Source organism: Austrofundulus limnaeus, unplaced genomic scaffold (genome assembly GCF_001266775.1).
Source record: "Austrofundulus limnaeus strain Quisiro unplaced genomic scaffold, Austrofundulus_limnaeus-1.0 Scaffold30, whole genome shotgun sequence".
Lineage (NCBI taxonomy): Eukaryota > Metazoa > Chordata > Actinopteri > Cyprinodontiformes > Rivulidae > Austrofundulus > Austrofundulus limnaeus.
In genome coordinates, this window is record NW_013952432.1 from 1978084 (window position 1) to 2000530 (window position 22447).

At 37.1% G+C, this 22447-nt stretch overlaps 1 protein-coding gene across 1 annotated transcript; it reads right to left on the reverse strand.

The window, feature by feature from the left end:
- Positions 1-1236: 1236 nt before the first annotated feature.
- On the reverse strand, positions 1237-22070 carry ralyl (RALY RNA binding protein like; the record flags this gene model as incomplete). The annotated part of the gene is given in 6 exon segments (XM_014005426.1): positions 1237-2388; positions 5927-5965; positions 7674-7843; positions 10537-10650; positions 19745-19926; positions 22023-22070. Coding segments are annotated over 5 exon segments (547 nt in total), but the record flags the coding sequence as incomplete, so codon positions are not given.
- Positions 22071-22447: the final 377 nt, after the last annotated feature.

The window sequence follows — 22447 nt, forward strand, 5'->3', positions numbered from 1 at the left end:
CGTTTGCAGTTTGCCAGAAGCCATGTTGAGGACACAGCAAACATGTGGAAGAAGGTGCTTTGGTCAGACGAGACCAAAATTGAACTTTTTGGCCACAATGCAAAACGCTATGTGTGGCGGAGAAAGAACACTGCACATCACTCTGAAAACACCATCCCCACTGTCAAATATGGTGGTGGCAGCATCATGCTCTGGGGGTGCTTCTCTTCAGCAGGGACCGGGAAGTTGGTCAAAGTTGATGGGAAGATGGATGGAGCCAAATACAGGGCAATCTTGGAAGAAAACCTGTTGGAGTCAGCAAAAGATTTGAGACTGGGGCGGAGGTTCACCTTCCAGCAGGACAACGACCCTAAACATAAAGCCAAAGCTACAATGGAGTGGTTTAAAGAAAAGAATATTCATGTGTTAGAATGGCCCAGTCAAAGTCCAGACCTAAACCCAATTGAGAATTTGTGGCAAGATCTCAAAACTGCTGTTCACAAACGCTCTCCATCCAATCTGACTGAGCTTGAGCTGTTTTGCAAGGAGGAATGGGCAAGAATTGCAGTCACTAGATGTGCAAAGCTGGTGGAGACATACCCTAAAAGACTTGCAGCTGTAATTGCAGCAAAAGGTGGCTCCACAAAGTATTGACTCAGGGGGGCTGAATAATTTTGCACATCGCACTTATCAGTTTTTTATTTGTAAAAAATGTTTTGATTCATGTAAAATTTTGCTTCCACTTCACAATTGTATACCACTTTGTGTTGGTCTTTCACATTAAATTCCAGTGAAATATATTTATGTTTGTGGTTGTAATGTGACAAAATATGGAAAAGTTCAAGGGGTATGAATACTTTTGCAAACCACTGTACATGCATACCTAGAACACCTCCTTTGTAAAAGAGGGGAACATGTTCCAGAACCACAAATGGCTGATTTCATAAGTGGTGGGTAATTAAATGCCAAATCAGAGAGCTGGTCACAGKGTTACTCATTTGGAGCTAAAACAGTAACCTAGCATAAAATAAAAAAAAGTCCAATAAAATGTAAACATTTTTTTAAATGGAGTTTTCAAGTTCTTCAGCCAAATTAAGACTACCAAGCAACAAGCTSGGAGACCTTTCCACAATTTCATATTTTTGAAATACCTTTACTGTGGTTACATCAGAAGTGCAATAAAGAAAAATAAAATAAAAAAGAAAGCACAAGCGGGACACAGGCAATTTAAATAATTGACAGGAGAACATGCTGACATTAAGTCGTTACTGGCGTAATTAAATTTGCAGCAATTTATTTGTAATCAGGTTAACTGCACCTCCACATGGCACCAATTTCACCGGCAAACAGGAAATCCAACCAGGAAAAAAAAACAGTTCCACAACAGAGAGGGGGTAAAAGCAGTAATGAGAGGAGGACGACGATGTACCATAATTTACGTCTACTTACGATGTATTGAAAACAAGTGATATGAATCACACATTTCATGATTTGTTTTTATTTAATCCTTCCCCTTTAAGTTATAACTTATTGTGCAGTTTTCAAAGATCTTGCTTTTGCTCCCTCGCTWACATGAGATAGAATCAGATTTGGATGTAAAACAAAACAAAACAAAAACAAAAGGAAAAATAATGAGGTGTTGTAGGAGGAAGGTGCTGGCTCCAGAACAGCAGCAGGCCAAGTTGGGATGCGCAGGCTGTGCAGGGAGGAGACGTCGGGGTGCTGCTCCCTGGCAGGAGTTTTCTGTGCCAGACTTGGCTCTCAACAACAGGGAGCCCTCGCTCTGCTTTACAAACTTGGCGGGAGTTCGGAATACATGGTGGAACAGCCCCACAGGGCATTTGTGTGATAAATGGATGAAGCCACATAAAGTTATGCTCATAGCTTTTGGCTTTATTTAATCCAAAAGCAGACAGCAACGACGCTCCGTTTATTTTCTGGAGACCACAGCGCGGTCACAGATTGTTCTTACCCTAACTCGTTCATCTGTTTGATATTTAAGCAAAAGCAACAACAACAACAAAAAAAATTGTAAAATTACAGCGCAAGCACGTTTTTAAAAAAGCATCAAAAATTYATCGACAACATGTTTCTGTTTCTTCGTAAATCTTTCCATTCTGTTTTGTCTGTTTTCAGGAGATGTATAGACTGTCGGCTTCTTGCTATGTTACATAAGCTGCTCTCGAAGTAAACTCAGGGCAACACATTAAGAACAAATTTTCTGTAAAACAGCACGTCACATTTGGTTTGTGCTGCAGAGCTGGGCGTCGAAACATGACTCGGCATCTCTTTAACACAACTCACTGTCCTGAATGGGTAGGGTCTTGATCCCTCGCAGATCCCTTTTCTGCCTCCTGAAGGTGATGATGAATTCTAATACCTACAGCCAGGAGAGTTGGATTCCTCACTCTGCAGAAATACAACGAGAAAGCACAGTCTATGACCACTCCTTCGTCACAAACACCGTCTCAACTGCTGTCAGTCTGATGAGGATGAAGTAGATTTTAAAAAGCTTGGGACTTGGAAACATGGAACAACTTTTTTTTTTGGTGGATTTGTTTCTCTAATCCTTCTGGACATGACATATCAGTGCTCTAACTGGGATTTTCTCTTCTTGGTAAGCCTGGAAACAAAACATTCATCCATTCTCAATGTCAAAAAGGATTTAAAACGTATGCAACGTGTTTACAGTTTTGGGAAGTGAAAATAAAGTATTTTATGGGTTTCCTAAGAGGTCACCAAGTGGCTGAAAAAGACGTAAAATCTAGTATAAAATGGGGATCAGTCTCAGCTACTWCCACACCAAASCTTAGCTCARTATCTGCACAATTAACTGAGTTTGGACTCAGTTTTGCATTTTCCAAGCTCAATGAACTATGGCAGCCATGTTGAATTGGGTTGACTCCAAAAGTTAATCAGCTGTAGATGCTCATCATGGAGTTTCATTAAGTGTCGTCCAGTTCTTCATGAGATATTTGGCCATCAGAAAAACATGCACTGACACACCAAAACAGGAATGTTTGGAAACYATTTTGGTTACGATCTTCCTAATACCCTGGTTTATAATGCCTCAGGTGATGTCACAAGAATRTTTAATGTAATCAAACCATATAATACATACTGTAGTCACAACAATAGAAAATTATCAGAAACTATGAATACAATAACACTCTTCACAATAACATTTATATGAACCATTTACTGTATATTCCCTGTGGCCTCTTTTTGAATTTCTTAGATAAAAGTGATTTTATGTATATGGAAATACTGTATATATGAAAAAAAATCTTAAGGCACAAAACTTCCACAACAATATCAATTTTAACATCAACATGATTAAAGTATTTTCAAATCAAACCTCAGAACTGAGCTCCATATGCACAATAAAACACGGCTTTAGTGACAATCTGTTTTCTGATTCCCCCCCTCGTCTTGGGAACAAACACAAATTTGTCATAGATGGAAAAGAAAACTGGGGAAAACAAATTTCAAGGCAAACTTGCGGCATGATGCCAGAAACATGGGAGGACAGTTTGCTGCTTTCAACATGGCAGTGATCTCAACTACACAGACAAAGCTGACAATGCAGTGCCTGACGAGAAGAGGGTGAATGTCCTTGCATAGCTGAGTACGCCTTAAACGCTTTAGAKAATTTGTGGAGTTGTATGAAGATTGCATCCAAACTGGATGAACTTGAATTTTCTTTTTTTTCACTTCTTCAGAGAAAGAAAGGGCAAATAGTGCCCTGAGCAAAGTTGGTTGGAGATTGGAATCTGAACAAACTCAAGGGTTTAATTAATGAAAAAAATCCATAAAAAATAAAGCGGGATACCCACTCTCAAGTAATCTTTGTACTTTTTAATAAGYATTTGTTACAAGCACAATAAATCAAACTTAGTAATCAGATTTAAGTGGAACTGGTTGATTAATCAACCTATTAATTAGCATTTGAAGGAAAATAAAATGCAGGCACATCTATGGACAGCACAGTGTTTTTGGAGACATTTTTTGTCAATTAGCTTCTCTTTCTAGGCAGTGATACATTTTCAGTTCAACACCAGCAAATACTGTACCAATTGAAATTGGCAAGAAGAACAATGTTGTATTTATCAGAAAAAAAGGTAAGATCTAAATCTTGATCTCTTAAAGCCTAATATATTACATTTGTTACATAAAAATGTTACTTTTACAGAGAAAATATAATGTAAAGGTTCATCTCTAAGTGGCATTTATAGTGAACTCTTAATAAATAAATCAAGATRGAGAAAACAGCTCCAAAAGTTCATAGTCCAAAGATAAAGCCAAAATGCTAATGTTATGAACCCAAAAAACTAACAGATAAATGGAATTGGAATCTGTGTAGTTTTTTTTCTATTGCAAAATAAAATAAGAAAAACAAATAACCTGATTTTTTTCTTTAGTTTTAAAACTAAATTAAAAAAGGACAATTGCAAAAAATAAAAAGCCTTCTTATTTTTAATTTTAATGAAGCAAAGATAAGCTTCATATTTTGTTAGCACATTATTTGAACCAATCTTAAGGACGTCCAGATTATCATGATGACTCTAAAGATAATCTTAGCAGATATTTAGAGTTGAGAGTTGATGCATCTCTTTGAGAGCCGATGAACTTACGGTGAACAAAATTGCTTCAAGATTTCGAATCATGCAGACTAAGGTTCGAGTGCAGCCACTGGCAATATCTTCAAGAATGGGTCCCATTCCAGTCTTCTAGCCACTATAAGCTCTTTGTGTTTGACTTCCATCATTTCCTACATATTAAAAACAACCATATATTTTATTTTGGATATAGATAACTGAAGCAAAAACCTTACACTAGATTTTTATTTAGTTCGGTTTTACAATTTTACATTCAGGTTTTAAAAACAGAAAAACAACAAGTTATTTTTTTATCTTTTTGCGATTTTGTTTTGAAACAGACAAAAAACAAAGAATGAAACATAAACTGATTTATTGGCCAGTAACTAAAACCCTAATTGATCAACACGTACAACAGCCTCTGCTAAACACATTAAACTAATAGTTACAATTTATTTTATTTTTCAGGATTAGCTTATTCTATTGTAAGAAAATACGTGTGCAAAAGACTGAAGTCAATATTAAAAACACCATTGTTAAATAAAATGATTTGTAGAAGGAATGAAAACCACACCAGAATTCTGGAACCACGTGAGGTTTTATTGCCACCGGGCTGACAAGGAAACCACAAGTCCCAAAAACCAGGAAGTACATCCATTTATGCATGGTCTTCAATGCCTGCGTTCGCCCCCTACTGACCTACGGCTGAATCACAGGCATTCAGACAAAATTCTCACCTACTGTTCTCATAACGGTTGATTATGTGTTCTTATAATTCGGACATGTAACTAATCTATATCAATCAAAAAATAGATTAAACATTGTCAACATTATAAAAAGGAAAACCTAAAAATATAGTGTTGTGCTTTTAACATCAGTACTAACCTCTAATAAATATAAATTKCTTCACTATGGTATCAATAAACACTACAGTTATGAAGAACTAGCCACTGCCAAGCCAGACGGTGTCAGTGCTGCATCGTTACACCCTCAGCGGAAAAAAGACTGGAAACTCTTTACCTTAGGCTTCACCATTCAGATGCTCCTTCCACACAATTCAATTAAATGAATATTGTTTACGGGCAGTTCTGGCCCATTGGAATGCCATTATTGCTGCCTGTGTTGAACTTGGTATTAGCTGCCCTTCAGTGAAGCTGGTCTTCCAAATGTCAGGAAGCTTATGACTTCCGAGATGATTAACGGCTGTTTAGAGACACTAAAGACTCAGCTCAGTGGCTGCAGGCTTTAATAGGAGTCAGATGCACGACTGTTTAATGAGGACACAGTGGAGGAGCAGTGTTGTAAGCTGCTGAAATGGACACTTGGAAGTTGAAATCCAAAATTCTTACCTTATCTCAGTTGTCAATATCCGATACGTGGTTCTCTATCTGAAAAAGTGGACACAGAGGAAATAACTGAGCTCACAGGTTGTAATGTAAGTTTTTGTTAAAAGGTCATTGATGATATACGCTCAACAAGGGCCACCATGTCTGGCTACAGAGGAGTCTTTGTGATTAAAATGTGATCAACATGACCTTCTGTGTGCAAGTAAATCTCCTCCTATGTGTCGCTGAAAGGTAAGTGAGGATGTAAAGCTTTCATCAAGGTCGTGCTTCATGGTTTATGGCTAATAAATGKAGTGTGATTTAAAAAAATGTCATCTGAAAACATAGCTACACAGATTAAATCGAGGATAAGTGCTTTTGATGTTGATTTTTTAAAACTGTGATCTGTAAAATGTAAAATAGTGGGGAAAACACATGGCTTTAGAAGTTTTTTTTAAACAAAATGGATAATATGTTTTGACTGCTGTATAAAATGAAACAGTGAGGGTGTTTTAAAAGCTCCTGCATGCAAATTACTGTTATTAAACTAAAATATAATTTCACGTTACAACAGCAGCCAGTGATAAAAAGACTACAATTAAACTGTAGCTTGAAAGCAACACTGGCATTCAGCTTTCAACCTTCAAAGCACACAATGAATGGAGAGAGAAAAATCATGTTTGTTTTGGTCAGAAGAACCTTCAACAGACGGGGAATCTGTTTTTGTAGCTGAGGTCCAGTTTTTTTTTCCAGTTCAAATCACTGGTGTGATAAATGAGCGCCAAAGCCAAAGCCCACTGAGATCAAATGGCTCACTGAATACAATCAATACAAGCTTTGAGAGGACAATCACATTAGACGAAAGACTGATGAAAGCTGCTTAGGTTTCGATTTCGAGCTGAAAAGACGGCTCAATGGTTTTTCTTTATTTGTTACTTTGAGATTTAACAGTTTTTATTTTATCTGTTATGAAAAAAATGGTTAATATTGAGAAGATTTATAGCTCAAATGTACCTAAACTTAATAGTATTAGCTCCCGAGCTAATAATTTTATCTCTGGAGATAATCACGGTTATCACGTTCGATTGTTTCAACTATACTGTGCAGAACATAGAAACTAATACAAAATGTAACTTTATTTTCACACAGCTTTTTAGTCTTGACTCTGTGTTTTAGTCTCATTATCATCATCATCAAAAATCATTAACAAAATGGTGACATGCTTGAGTGAAAAAAAATAGTTCAAGGTTTTCATGTGTCACAAACAACAACTTTTAGTAGAATAGAGAAATAACATATCAAGGCCAATGTGCGAGTAGTTGGAGATCCCTTTAAAGCATTTGATACTTTCTGAATAAAATGAAAACTAAGTCAAACTCRTCTTGATGAGAGTTTCTTTACATCTTCACTGACCTTGTGGAAGAAAGCCTCTTCTGGAGTCTTCTACTGTTCATCCACCACTGTATGGTTAATGCAGTTCATGTCAGCGTTACACTTAGTTATTCTCTGTGTCTCAAGCCCACTGCTTTAATTACAGCCTGTACGTTTGTGTGTGTGGGCTTTTCTCCCACTGTTTCAGCAACTGTGGACTGGGTGAAACTGTCAGCCCAGGCGCTCTCATTTACTCATGTGAAGCCCCGATCTGTCAGATCTGCGGCCATGAATAATTCTGGAAAATTAGCTTTCAGACAGCGAACACTGGGCCTTCTTGAGATCTCTCAAAGCACTTTGCTCCCTCTCCCCTCCTTGACGGCCCTGTCAACCTTCTTACCAGATGGTGACTGCCCTCTTCATCGTAGTCATCCTCGCCTCCGTCGGTCATCTCCCCTGCCTCCAACTCCAGCGCCCCCTCGCCGGCCTCCTCGCCGGAGTTTTCTGCCGTTTCTGACACAGACTCCTCATGCAGAGAGTCACAGTTGTCCTCATATTTCCTTTGAGCCTCTGAAACAGAGAAAAGGCAAAGAGGTTGAAGTTTCTTTGGCTCACAAATTCACAGAATTTTTTTTTTATAAAACTGAAAGGAAAAAAAGTTAAAATAGCACTAAATTTTGGCTTTCACTCTTAGCATCTTCTTGTTGTTTCCACCAAATTAAACTGGTTTTGGCACAGCTGGGAGATGACAACTGTTGCAAAGCAGTTGCTTTAGTTTCATTTTACATTTTTTTTAATCTTTAAATGACAAAATCAGAACTGGAAAGCTGTTTTCGCTAATAAAGAAAGAAAAATATTGATTTTGGTTTCATCTGTGACTGCAGCCTCTGCATTGATTACCTCATTTTCAGATCCAATAATTGTGACACGGTCCACAGAGTTTGATGTCTTTGTTTCTTTATTCTATTCTGTCTTCTCATGTTAGGATTGTCTGATTTAGTGCTTGCTCTCTTGCAGTTGGATTTGTTATGTTCCTATGTTAATGTTCGCTTCAGTTCCTGTCCTATTTTGGTAATCACTGCCTATATGTTTAATATTATATTACCGTATTTATTCGTGTATAATATGATCTCATGTATAATACGACTCCCCCTTTTTGAGCTTAAAAAGCATAAAAAATTTAATCCTCAAACTTCCGTATTTATTCAAGTATAATACGTAAAATTTAATCAATAAATCATCCATAAAGTTGGGGGGTAGTATTATAATCGGATAAATATTTTTACTTTTGTATTTTAGCCGAAATATCGGCTTCATTCACAAAACGCCGGAGTCCGGAAATGAGACCACGTCGTAAAAAGCAGCTGAACAAGCTTACCTGTGACACTTCGTCGTGATTCAGAGCGAGATAGTAACAGATCCAGGCAGGTGACATGATGTGAAAAAAGGGGAAAAAGCAGTCCTGCACCTTAGTAATGATAACGAACTAAAGACATTAGCGTGTGACTGGGCCGCTCCTGGTACAACAACAAACACCTTCATCTGTAATGGCGGTCATCTGCCGGTGTTCTGAAAAGGTTTGTATCCCAGAAAAAAGTTTCCCCACTAGAGGGGGCGCTCGCGAGTAGGAAGTAATCTGCTTTTCCCCTTGAAGCTGGCCCAAATCTCATGTGAAATCTCTGACTTTTATGTTGGCGCCTCCTGGTGGACTATGTGTAAAATGCCAGAATTCATATGATGCTGCTACTGCTGATGTATTTATTGTCAAAATACCTTTTAGTACATATGTTGTTAAAATAAAATGAACAGTCCAATGATCATTTTTACTGATATGTATAAAGACTGCAAAGGCTGAAAAATTTTGAAGTCTGTTTGAAATTGGAGATAGTTTGAGGATTTAATTTTTTATGCTTTTTAAGCTAAAAGGGGGGTGTATTATACATGAGATCATATTATACATAAATAAATACGGTACCTCCGATTTCCTACAGACTTCAAGATTTTTTAGCCTATGCAGTCTTTATATACTGTATATCAGTAAAATGATCATTGGACTGTTCATTTCATTTTAACAACATATGCACTAAAAGGTATTTTGACAACAAATATATTTCAGCTGTAGCAACATCATATGAATTCTGGCATTTTACACATAGTCCACTAGGATGCGCCAACACAAAAGTCAGCGACTTCACATAAGATTTGGAGCATCTTGTGGGGGAAAAGCAGATTACTTCCTACTCGCGAGCGCCCCCTCTGGTGGGGAAATGTTTTTTCAGGGATACAAACTTTTTCAGAACACCAGTAGATGGCAGCCATTACAGACGAACATGTGTTTGTTGTTGTTCCAGGAGCGGCTCGGTCACACGCTAATGTCATTAGTTCGTTATCATTACTAAGGTGCAGGACTGCTTTTTTCCCCTTTTTTCACATCATGTCGCCTGCCTGGATCTGTTACTATCTCGCTCTGAAGCACGGAGGATTATCAGAGGTAAGCTCGTTTCAACTGCTTTTTACGACGTGGTCTCATTTCCAGACTCAGGCATTTTGTGAATGAAGCCGATATTTCAGTTAAAATACATAAGTAAAAAGTATTTATCCGAGTATAGTACTACCCCACCCCCCCCAACTTTATGGATGATTTTATGGATTTAATTTTAYGTATTATACTTGAATAAATATGGTATATCCCTGTTGAATATCTGATGWGAATGTCTTTATTGCTTGAACCTTTGCTTTGTCAGCTACACATTTTTATAACTTGGCCATTTCCTCTCTGTTTATTTACTATCTCTGAGCTCGTCACTCTGGCCACTCTCCTTGCTTCTGCCCTTGATTCACCCTGGTCTTGGTGGTGCTTTAGTTTCATGCCAAATCAGTCTTTTATATTCTTAAAATTCTGCCTCCGTATGTCCCGCCTTTGTGTTCTTCACCTTCCACTTCATACAACTTAGACAGCTGCGTTGCCCCTTTGTCACTGGCTGTGTTTCCATTTGAAGTGAAAATTTTCATCTGTTAAAATGCAGCATCCTTGATGGAGAATCGTGCGCCGCGTAATTTTCAGCGCTCTGCCTAAATGACCTTCACAGCGTTTGGCACTCTGAGGTTCCTCCTTCGGTGTTGCGCGTCTATAAAGTTGTCACATAAACCGAGTCAGTTTGGTGCTGACAGCCTGTCTGCTGGGCTGACGGAGAGCTCGGATGCTTTTATCTCTAATGGTGTCACAGAGACTTATGGCCTCTGTGCGCCTTTCTGTTTCTCACCAGATTCAGCTCTCTGCTGCTTCTCAATCTTCTCCAGGCGCCCCAATAAGGAGTCGATCTTCATTTTGATCTGAGTGAGCTCTCGTTTGATGGTCTGGAGCTGATCTGTCTTCACTGTAAAAAAAAAAAAGAGACAAAAACACAAATAATTCATTGTTTTAGTTCGTCTCTACTGGTTTGTTGCAGTTTATTTTTCTGTACTCATTTTATTAATAAGGCACAAGCTGATTTAATCTATTAATGCCTTTCCCACTCTGAGTCACATCTTCCTCAGGGAAGAACGCCTCAGTCTGACGTGCGGAAAAGTAATCCCACTAAAACTGTGGACCTGCTGTTTTTCAATTTAAAGATTAGTGTACAGCTTACGCCCACCACGCTGTGCAGAGCTGCTCAACTTTTTCCAAAGCTCTGCCAAAAATCGGAACAAACTGTGCTTTAAAATATGAAACGGGTACACGGTATAAAACATGGAGGTTTAATCAAACATCGCAGCAAAGTGTTTTGAGGTTATTAATGTAACAAGGTCACAGTTTAATTTGGTAAAAGTTAGCTCTAAAACATGGATGTGAAGATTTGAAAAATTCCTAATAAAAATATAAAAATATTGGTCGTATAGTAAGAACTTAAATATACACATTTCTCCAAAAATAAAATCATTCAAAGACCCATCTACAAAAAGGCAATATATTAAATGTTCATACACTTTCCTTTAAAATGATGAACTATGATAATCCTTTTTAAAACTGAGAGTTAAAAATGGTGGAGCGCAAAGATGCGATGGCTGCTTTTGTTCCAGATAAGATTAAATTTGACTTTGACCTCCATTTATGCCTTTAAAACAACCAGACAAGAAATATAGGTTTCATTATTTATTATACTTTACTTAAAATTCAAAGTAAACTTCTTTATTTCATTGACCTCATTAATAACTAAGCTCCTTCATACTGCATCTAAAAGATATAATAGTACTGAATGCAGTCATGTTGAAGTGGATTACAATTACTGTATTTATTTATGTATAATACTAGAAATTTAACCCTAAAAATCATCCTTAAAGTGTGTGTGTGTGTGTGTGGGTGGGGGGTAGTATTATACACAGGTTATTGATGATTAGGTTTTTTATGGTTTTTAAGCTCCAAAATTGATGATCGTATTATACTCGAGATCGTATTATACATGAATAAATTTGGTAAATTAAACAGGAATGTATGAAACGCCTTTTAATCTGAATCTGGCTCTAATGGATTGAACTAAAAAGCAGAATTTACTGAGATGAATTAGAGTAAACGGGATATTAAAGGATGGATTGTTTTCTTTTTTGTGGATTGCTTTATTTTTCTTATTGCTATTTATGATTCATAAATAAAATCTTTCTGTTTGTAATTTTAAGTACATTTAAACTACAGTTTCTGGTTATTAGCTGAAAGGTTAATAGCTGAGAATGTAAAACTGTAAGAATATAAGAAAAAGTGTTTAAAATCCGTGTAACTTTTTACACACTCAGTCAGACTTGCATGTTTATCACTGTTCAGTCATCCCTCCCTCTGTGTCTGTTTACAGCCTTATGAATAATTTGCTCCCTACTCCTTGCTTCGTTTTGGCTCCTAAGCGGCCTCTAGAYGATACGTATCTGAGATTTGGGTAATGAAGCGTAACTGTATCATGTCAAACTTTGAGACTTAACCTTGATATGTCATAAGMGTAAAAATAAAAGCTGAAAATAAAAAGCATTTATCAGAGGACTGCCACCGTTAATTCAGTCTGCTGACAGATGAAATGAGGTTGTGCTCCTCTGCAGCTCGGAACTGAGCAGATTAAAGAATTTTAGCCCAATAAAGAACAAGTTAATCTCATTCCTTAACCCTTGGCAGATGAAATGCCTTTTTCTCTTTTCCGAAAGGAGAGTGGAAATATGGATGCCAAAAGTTGAGGAGTAAACAGAAAATTCTCTTTGACACCTATCAGATCCTATCTGAGCTGGCGTTGGGACGGATGAGCGCTGGGTAAACAAACCCACGAGTTTCCTGTAAAGCTTCAGCTGGAGATCAGAGATAAGAGACAAAAATCAAAACCGCACTTGTTTGGTATCTTGCCTGCGTGTGGCCCCTTTAAGTTGCATTCTTTGATGTATATTTACACCCACACGCCACGCATCACAATACAGAGCGCCTCCGAACTCTGTGCGCTACTTTGCATGATCTAAATCCATGAATTAAACATAACCACAGAGAGAGAACAATCTTTGACATATTACCTTGGAGTAAGCTAGACTCCCCTAAAGGACATTTTAATCTTTCAGCAGTCTTCATGTTGAAAAACAAAACAACAGCTGCCCCAGCAGGATCCTGTGCACTCTGTATGATATTCATCAATGCAGGACCTTTTTTTTTTTGTATTAAGGAGCAGGATGATTAATGTGTCTACAGGCAACAGAAACAAAAACTGATTGGAATCCAAAGGTAATATGTGATAGGAAACCCCTGGAGGTGTTCTTGTGTTGTTTTGCAGAGCTACTATCGACATCAAATCTTCTGAAGGCAAAATGTGGAAGACAGTGAATATACAATCATATCTCAATTGGGGGGAACACATTGATGTGCTTTTATCTCCTCTGTATCACCTGCTTTCATTTGTAGAAACCGGTATCCTTGAAAACACGCATCCACACACACACACACACTTGCTCTTCTCGTGTCCGGCATTATCTGAGCCCGCTCTGGGCAGCTTACTGGTCGTCCTTTGGTGATAAGAAAGTGCAGAACAGTTTTTAATTTATCGGGACCTCTAGGCCTCTTTCCCCTTTGTGCTTTCAGACACACGAGCTGCTGGGCGGAAACACACACGCCCTTTTTCCAGCAGCGATTCATCAACACCACATCCATAGATAGTTTGGTTTGAAGGTGAAGAGTGAGAAAAGCTGAACTTTTATTATTGAGAGTTCCATTGAAATCCATTCAGTTGTTCCTGGATACTTTGCTTAGGCTTAATAGTGATGCTGATGTGATAAAACAAAAAGGATCTCTGAGGCAAAAGCGTAAACTGTTCGTTGTTTTTAAAAGGGATATCATGCTCCTAAATCCTTCTTTTTCACATTTAAGTCATTCAGTTGGGGTCTATATGAAGTGGAACTGCAATGCTTTGGTCTGAATTCCTCATTGCTGTAACTCCACAAGCCCCTCTTTCACACTTATTCTGAAGTGCATCTGAGAGACACTCATTTTGGTGCTGTCTCTTTAAACGTAAATGAGGCACTTCACACCCCACCCCCTCCAGGTCTCACTCCCATTGATATAGATCGTTGTCCACTCCAGTTTGTTCAGCGATTTTCGTAGTTTGAGATGATTATCTAGCATCGCAGAACCGTTTTATTTACAAATTGATAAAAAGATGTGAGCAACAGAAGGTTTACCCATCCAGCTTTACATGTTGGAGCCAGAGGGGAACAAAGACAATGAACCTGCAGAACAATGGATTTTTTTACATTATTATTCAAAATATATGATAGTAACTAGTAATTAAATGGATTGAAAAACATGACCCAAACAGAATATAAAGATGTCTACGCAGCACTAGAAGAGACTAAATTCCAATTTTCTTCACTCGAAGTACACAACAAAATGTATTTAAGGGCTAAAAAAGTAGATTTTGCATAATATCCCTTTTAAATAACTACAATAACTGTGTTTAAAGATAGAAAATAGATCTGAAAATAACTTGCAAAATCGGATCTCACATTTCTAGATATTCAGTGAAACACAAGTGTTTGAAAACTGGGTTTTTAGATTATTTATGGTGGCTTTCCAGCAAAACTCTCACCATGCTTTTTCTTCATTACTTTGAGCTACAAAGCCTTACACTTGAGGCCTGCTTTTTTATTTTGATGCCTCAATTTTACACACACAACCTGTTTTGTGTTAAGAACATCATTAGGTGTCTTGCTTGGAGCAGAAGACATAATGAAATAATTTGGTATAAAGATGAATGGAACTTTAATTTGGAAAACATAAATCTCAAACTGCAACATTATTAGACGTTATGCCTTGACTGAGCCATCTGCTTTCAAATAAAAGCCAGTTAATCTTTTATGAGACAGTGGTATATAAGTAAAATCTTACGTTTATCTTAGAAAAAGATATTGATTTAAACCTGAAGACAGAAGCCGACCGTGTGCACAGCAGGGGCATCGGCTTTAATCATGTCGAGAAAACGATCCTTTTTTTTCCCAATCAGGCAAAAAAGGCAATGCCCTCGTTTTATCTATGTGCTTCAACTGAGTTGATCTTTTCTGCGTAATTAATGTCACACTTTGAATGTCAGTTTTAACAAAGAGTCTTTGTAATCGGCTATAAAATTGTTCAGAGGATTGATATCAAGTCACAGCTTAACCTAATGCCACACATTATGTGAAATATGTTTTCATTTTGGCCTTAATCAAATACTAAATATAATGGCGTAAACKGTTTTTGCTTTTTACCAAATAGGTAAGTGAACACAGCACTTAGAAATAAGTTTAATTTATTTTTTAAATAAAGGTACAACATTATTACATTCCACAAATGCAGTTTTGCTCTACAGATAAGCAGTCAACTTCATGTTTTGCCATTAATCAGTTGAGCCACACAAGCAGAAACATTGGCTGGCTTAAACCTGTGCCTCGAAGATCAGAGGTCAACCAGTTAGGGTCTTTTAATAGCTGATATGCATCCTAGAAAAAAATAATCTGCTTCATTGGAATTTCCTGACTTTTTAAACTCATAACAGTTTTTTGTTTCACATACAATTTATTACAATTGCAATTTATTTAACAAATTTCGAAATCAGAATTCAGTCCATGTCAAGATGATGTAAAGAATCAGATCCTGGTATAAAATCAACTAATCAAAGCTGAAATGCATCAATAGTTATTAACTAATTGGTTTTAATCTGTCTTGTAGCMAGGATGATTAACAGCAACAGGATGTTTGTCAGCAAAATATCTCATGCACCACTTGTCCAGTGCTTCTCAAATAGTGGGGTGTGGCCCCTGGGGGAGCGCCAATGAGTTATTTATTTATTTATTTATTTATTTATTTATTTATTTATTTTTAAATTCATTGGTCTTGAAGAAGGAGCACCACATAAATCAAGATACCATACATACCTTGAAGTAAAAAAAAATTCTTTATTGATCACAAAAATAGATTTTAAACCAATTTCAAAATTTAAATTCATGATTCAATGCAGCCAAACAAATAAATTAAAAAGGTGAACTATAATAAGATTTGTTCTTATACATAATGCAGTTTCCCCTACCATTATCAGGTGATTATATCCTGAAAGCTGGTGCCAGAATGTTTGTACACAGCGGTTTGTACAGATAAATAATTCAATATTATCTGGTTCTCAATAGTATTTCAGTTCAGAGGGCATGACGGAAAATAATTGAGAACCACTGCACTTGACATATTTTAACTAAACGTTGAATAAATAATTATAGAATGTATCTTTTAGAGTCAACCAAATTCATGATAGTTACTAGTTAGCTAACCAAGCTTAMCAAACACAAAGGGACCACAGTTTCATCAGTTTTACAATTATAAAGCTGATGTTTGGTGTGGAAGTAGCTGAGAGTCATCCTCAGCTCATAATCTTAGCACTAATAGATTATGCAAGATTAGTATTGTCAAGATATGACCAAGAAATATAAAACATTTATCTTTTTAACATAGGAGGACTTTACTTTCAAACTTGGACATGCAAGGACATGGGTGATATACATTTCCTTGTTTTTGTTGTTTTGAACTTGAACGCYAAGTGTTAAAATGCAGATTCGGAAACAAACAAATTCTCATAAATCTTGCTTTAAACAGCTGTTTACTTTATTTATTTATTTATTTTTCTTTGCAGTGAATTATTACTCGTGCAGCCTCAGTGCTTCCATGTGCTCACCCTGTTGTTTGGACAACCTAACCTTATTTTGCGGTCCAATCTATCTCAGCCAAAGTCAATACAAGCAGTGATCTTTCATGGTCTCGGCAGGGGCAAATTAGTCTCRCCAACATACAGAAGCTCCGCTTCGACACAGAGGAAAATTTATTGACTCTTTCCAAAACGAGGACGTGAGATGGGCTTTTCTTTTTTCCCCCCCTCTTGCTGTAATACCAGCTGCAACTGGGTTCTTTTGACAGACTGAACCAAGCTGCTTTCACTGATAACACTGAGCCTAGACAGCCATCAATGAAACAAATGCTGTAACCAATTACATAGACTACAGATGGAGACTAATGTTTAGCTAAACACAGCTGACCACAGGGATGCTCCCAATCTTACATTAATTACACTTAGGATGTTTCAATGCATCTCTGGTTAATCAGAGAACCAAATGAGATCCAGATGGATGCTGGGAAAGAGTAACAGCTTTTTGTTGAATGGGTGAAGCCCACAGAGGCCAGATTATAGATCTGTTTCTGATTCGTCTGCCACTGCATGGCAAATGCGGATAAAAATGTTATTGCTTGTGTCTTTGTGTCTTCATGTATGTCTGTTACCATAATATATCATGGACCGCTGTATTGTACACATTGTAACAAAACTGTCAGAAATTAATAATAATAAGGCAAAATCAAGTGTCTCACAACATTTTGTTTTATGATGAGGACATTTATGAACAGAGTGAAATTGTAAACAGATTTAATAATTATTTTGTGAATGTCAGTCCCAGTCTAGCAGCAAAAATATCCAAAGTAAATAATTGTGACTAGTACCTTGGAAAACTGTGCAAATAGACTTTTCCTTAATAAAACTAACAAGGAAGAAATAATGAATATGGTTACAATTTTTTCAAACAAAAAAATCCAAGGACTTGACGGACATGGATATGACTTTTGTGAAGGAAATAATGGTTTATGTTGTTGAGCCATTTACAGTACTTACATATGTAATTTATCATTTTTGACTGGGATATTTCCCAACCGTATGAAGGCTGCTAAGGTAATTCCTCTCCACAAGAGTGGTGATAAATTTTTGTTTTCTAATTATAGACCAATATCATTGTTACCTCAGTTTTCTTAAATTTTGGAGAAGCTGTTTGTAAATAGATTGGACCARTTTGTTGATGAGCACAATATTTTGAGTAATGGCCAGTATGGCTGTAGAGCTCGTTATTCAACAACTATGGCTCTTTTGGATTTGATAGAAAAAAATAACTAATGCTGTGGATCAAAAACAATATTGTGTTACTGTTAACGTAGACCTAAAGAAAGCTTTTGACACTATTGATCACAGCATTCTTCTTGATAAATTGAACAGATATGGTCTGAGAGGCTCAGCTTTAAAATGGGTAACGTCGAGTTATTTAGAAAATAGGAAATAATTTATGCAAATGAATGATGTACGATCAACTTTTGAGACAATTACTTGTGGTGTCCCACAGGGTTCTGAGTTAGGGCCCTCTTTTGTATGTCAATGATTTGATTGTGTCTTGTTTGCAGATGGCACTACCTTTTTTTGTTCGGGTAACAATTTAGTAGAAATATTAGCTTTGTTGCAATTAGATTTTGTAAAGATACATGCTTGGTTTGAGCTTTAGAAAGTATCACTTAATTTGGATAAAACAAACTACATGATATTTAGTAAAAGAAAAAAATGGTTGATGTCTCATTTCAAACTTATGGTGTTGAAATTAGCAGAGTTACTGAGGTGAAATTTTTGGGCATTATTATTGATGAAAATCTAAATTGGAAATCTCACATTAGTAACATTAAAACTAAAATTGCAAAACCAATTGCAGTTTTATATAAGGCTAAGGAAGTATTTAACAATGAAGCATTGCTCTTATTATATAACGCCATTATTGTACCTCATTTAACTTAGTACATTGAAGTTTGGGGAAAAGCGAGTCGTCCTGGATGGGAAGCGGCTTGATCGAAAAGGATAAAAATAAACACGCATTCTCATCGCCGCGCTGGCAAACATGCACATATATTATCGGGTTCTGTTTGTTAAGATATTGGACCGATAAGTGTGATGTCATAATTCCCTGATATTGGGCTGATAACTATCGGGCCGATAACTATCGTACACCCCTACTTTATAGACCATGTGATTTAAGATGGCCACCAAAGCTAACTGATCTTGACAAAGATGAAAAACGGAAAAGTAACTACAACATGTTGACCTAAAATTGTGTGGTAGTAGCCGAGAATTTCCCAACAAATTTTCTGAGCCYATTTTCCCCAGTTGACATGCCTGGAAGACCTCTAGGGGAAGTCTTTACCAGATGTYGAAACAACCTCAACTGGCTGTGGAGTAGCAGTCCTATTCCTGTCTCCACACTCTATCTCTAAGGGAGAGTCCAGTTACCCAGCAGAGAAAACTCGTTTTAGTCACCTGTAAACATGTAATCACCTTCTTCTGATTTCTTCTTAAAGTTTGTGACCACAATTCCCCAGATAAAGCACCATCCAGCACCCCGGCTAAGGAATCCAAGGGCGGCTGGGCTCTCTGAACTGCCATTCAGGTCGTAGAAACAAACTCTCACACAAAGACAAAGGAAGTCTACTCTCTCATCTACTGGGGGAAACKCCAAACGTTTCAAGTCAGGGGGCTAAAGCCTGGTGCCTTGTACCAAGGGCAACTTCAGAGTGGAATAAGGTCCAGCCCCTCTCAAAGGGGATTGGTTCCAGAACCCATGCCATGCATTGAGATGAGCCTAACTAAATCCAGTCCCTAATGCACAATCTCAGGCTCCTTCCTAACCAGCGAGGTGACATCCCATGTCCCAAGATCCAGCTTCCTCCTTTGGCTGAAGCTCCCTGTTTTTTCCCAGGTGTGTGGAAACAATCCAATTCAAAATTACTGCCAGAGCTAATTGACACAACACAAAAAGGGCTATAYCCCTGTCAATTTTACAGACATGAAGCTAAAACAAATTGATGTGTCAGTAGCTGAGAGTCACTCCCAACACATACTCTGAGCAYGGCATCTGGTGTTATYGCATCAGATTGTGCATATGAACCAAAATGGCTTCAACACTCATTTCTCACCATACAACTTCAGTGTGGCTAGTTTTCGAGCTGCTCACGTATTAAAATGTGTACTAGTGAGGCACATGTAGCACAGATAAAATATGACCACTAATGTTTTTTGTTTTTTAAAAAGGACATAAAAGCATTAGCACCATAAAGGCAAAATGTGCAAATACAAGTAAAAAACATCTTCTTGTACATACGTTTGATGCCCGAGGAGGATGATGATGTGGGAGCTCTGGAGGATGATGAAGACGAGGAAGAGGATGTTTTGATGGGGAAGGAAGTCTTCCCACGGCGAGAGGAAGGAGCAAGCACCCTGGAGCGTTTCAGAGGGATCACAGCTCTGGGAGGGGGCGCCACTCTGCCGTGGTAGTCAAAAAGCCTTGGGAAAAAGGAAGAATCCTATAATATCACAGATCTTACACTTTTTTTAGATAAGTCCTCATAACACTGGGAGAAAGTCCATTTCCTTAAACGAAAAGGTTTTACAGTTTATCTCACTTTAACTATTCCCTTTGTCAGTATTTAAAGACAGATCTGAGGTGGATTTCTTCTGAGTTCTCCTTCTCAGACAGTATAACATCTGCCAATAGCCACCTTTTTGTATACTTTCCCAGATCATTATATGGACAAAAGTTTTCCTTTCACCGATCCTCTAAAGATGAAGAGGATGAAAAGAAGAGGGGTGCTAAATGTTAAATGAGGCTGTCAGCTTTGATTGTTCTCGGTTACAAAGACTTTCGCAGCTCTTAACACGCTTGACATTTAGAAAATAGAAAATATCTCTACAGCTCGGATTGCTGCCGGATAAATGAGAGAGAAATCACGTGTTTCTTCATCAGCGTCGTTAAGTCATATCCTTGATCTGACCAGACGACAAATTGAGAAATCCCTAWGACGAGGCCGCTGAATTTAATTAAACTGGTCAATATTTTGAATAATCATTGGCTGACCTGCACCTGGAAAAGATACGTTTAGGTCAATATTTCACAGCTTATTCTAAGACGTTACAGCTTTGAACTGTTTGAAGTTGGGKATAGAAAATTGCTTTCATAAATATAGCCTACAATATTAAATTGTTTATTTGAACACTGTTTTAGAACAGTTCTTGATAGTTAGCATGCCAAGTTGTCGTGCCAACGGGCATGTTCCTTTTAATGCCAGGGGTGCTGTTTTTTTTGGAATAACACCTGTTTTGGCCATCATTGCAGTTTATCTGAGAAAAGATTACAGAGCTCAAGCTATAGCCATTGCTGCCAGAACTTGTTCCTCCACCCTACAGTGTCCACCAGATGGACATGATAGAGGGCAAATTAAATAAATAAATAAATAAATACCAATATACCTCATTGGTCCCACTGGGAGGAGATGAAAACATGTGTAACAGACACCTTAGCAATTAACGTTAACTTCTAATTTTTTATTTTTTTAGCAGATTGGATTTAGCGGAGCTAAAATTTTTGTTTAGTTGATTAGTGAACCTAACTTTACRGTAAACTGTGTCCACCACTGCTGCAACCAATATTTACCTAAAAACAGACACAAGACATAATAATGTCACCTGCCTTCTAAATGTTGACAGTGGACAATACATTTAAAACAAGCAATGATCCTAAATTGTTAAGCAGCTGCTAATATTTGCCCTCATTAAGATGAACAATGATTTCTGCCACATATGAGTTTCTATSTCCAGAATTATGTTATTTTAACTTAGTTCGGTTCTGTGCAAATTTATGTATATTTTCAGCAGCTTAAATAAGCAGTTTGTTGTTGTGTTGACACTATTAATTAGCATAGTATTATAGGACCAAAAGGCTAATTAGTGCAGCAGGAAATGCTTCTAGTTTGTACTTTAAAGACAGTGAGCATAAAAGTGTAAAATCTGCAGGATGACGTGTTTCTTTTAATATTTCCTAAGCATAAAAATAAAGAAAACATGTAAAGGAGAGGATTAAACTGAATTTTTTTGCAATAACGAAAGATTTGCATTTTCATTAATTTTCAATTATTTCAAACTTAAGTACTTAGAAAAGAGAAGCAGCTTTAATTGTTTTTCAAGCTGGAAAACTTTAATCTTTCACAGACTCCAAATGTTTTGTAAGCAATCTCTTCAGGTAATATATATATCATAACTTGATTTAATTGTCTAACTTAGTTTTATATTTTGTTTTTGGCTGTTTGGGTCGATACAGGGGAGTAATGAGGGAACAGCAGAATGTGGCACACTGAAGAAAGTCTGAGCTCAACATTTCCTYTAATAGTTGTTTGCTGTCATTTATTGGATTCAAAGCCTCAGAGGAGTGGCTCAATTATCTATTCCTCACCTGAAATACTCTTTCTTATGAAATTAAACACTTCATAAAAAGACATGCCTTATAGTAAACAAAGCAAAGAGGGATGGGCTCAGTCAGGTAATCTTTATTATTATCTTAATATTCCTGGAAGCACAAGCAAACAATACATAGAAATGAAACCTACCGAGTGTAGAAATTATCTCTGTAGTATTCATAGTCAAATTCATAACCGCTAGAAGAAACAAAGAGGAAAGGAGGACAGAAGACACAAGAACATAAATGAGTTAAATGGTGTTGGTAGTTCAGATTTTCAAACCAAATGTTAAAAGTTTAGAGACACTGGGTAAAATGCAACAAAGGTGGAAAAAAAGGGAATCTACATCAGTCTGGTGTGCAAAAACCATAGACCAAAAAAAATAAAGTTCTGAAGACAAACACTATTTTTTATTTCAATATTTTTATATGTGTGTTGATAGACACTRCTGCTAACAGAAAATCCTCCCTGACACTTGAAGGTAAAAAAAAAAAAAGTTCTGCCCAAAACTGTGCCTTTGTCATGTGCATTTGTGCCCTTTTTCTAACTGGAGGCATGATTGTTATATATATATA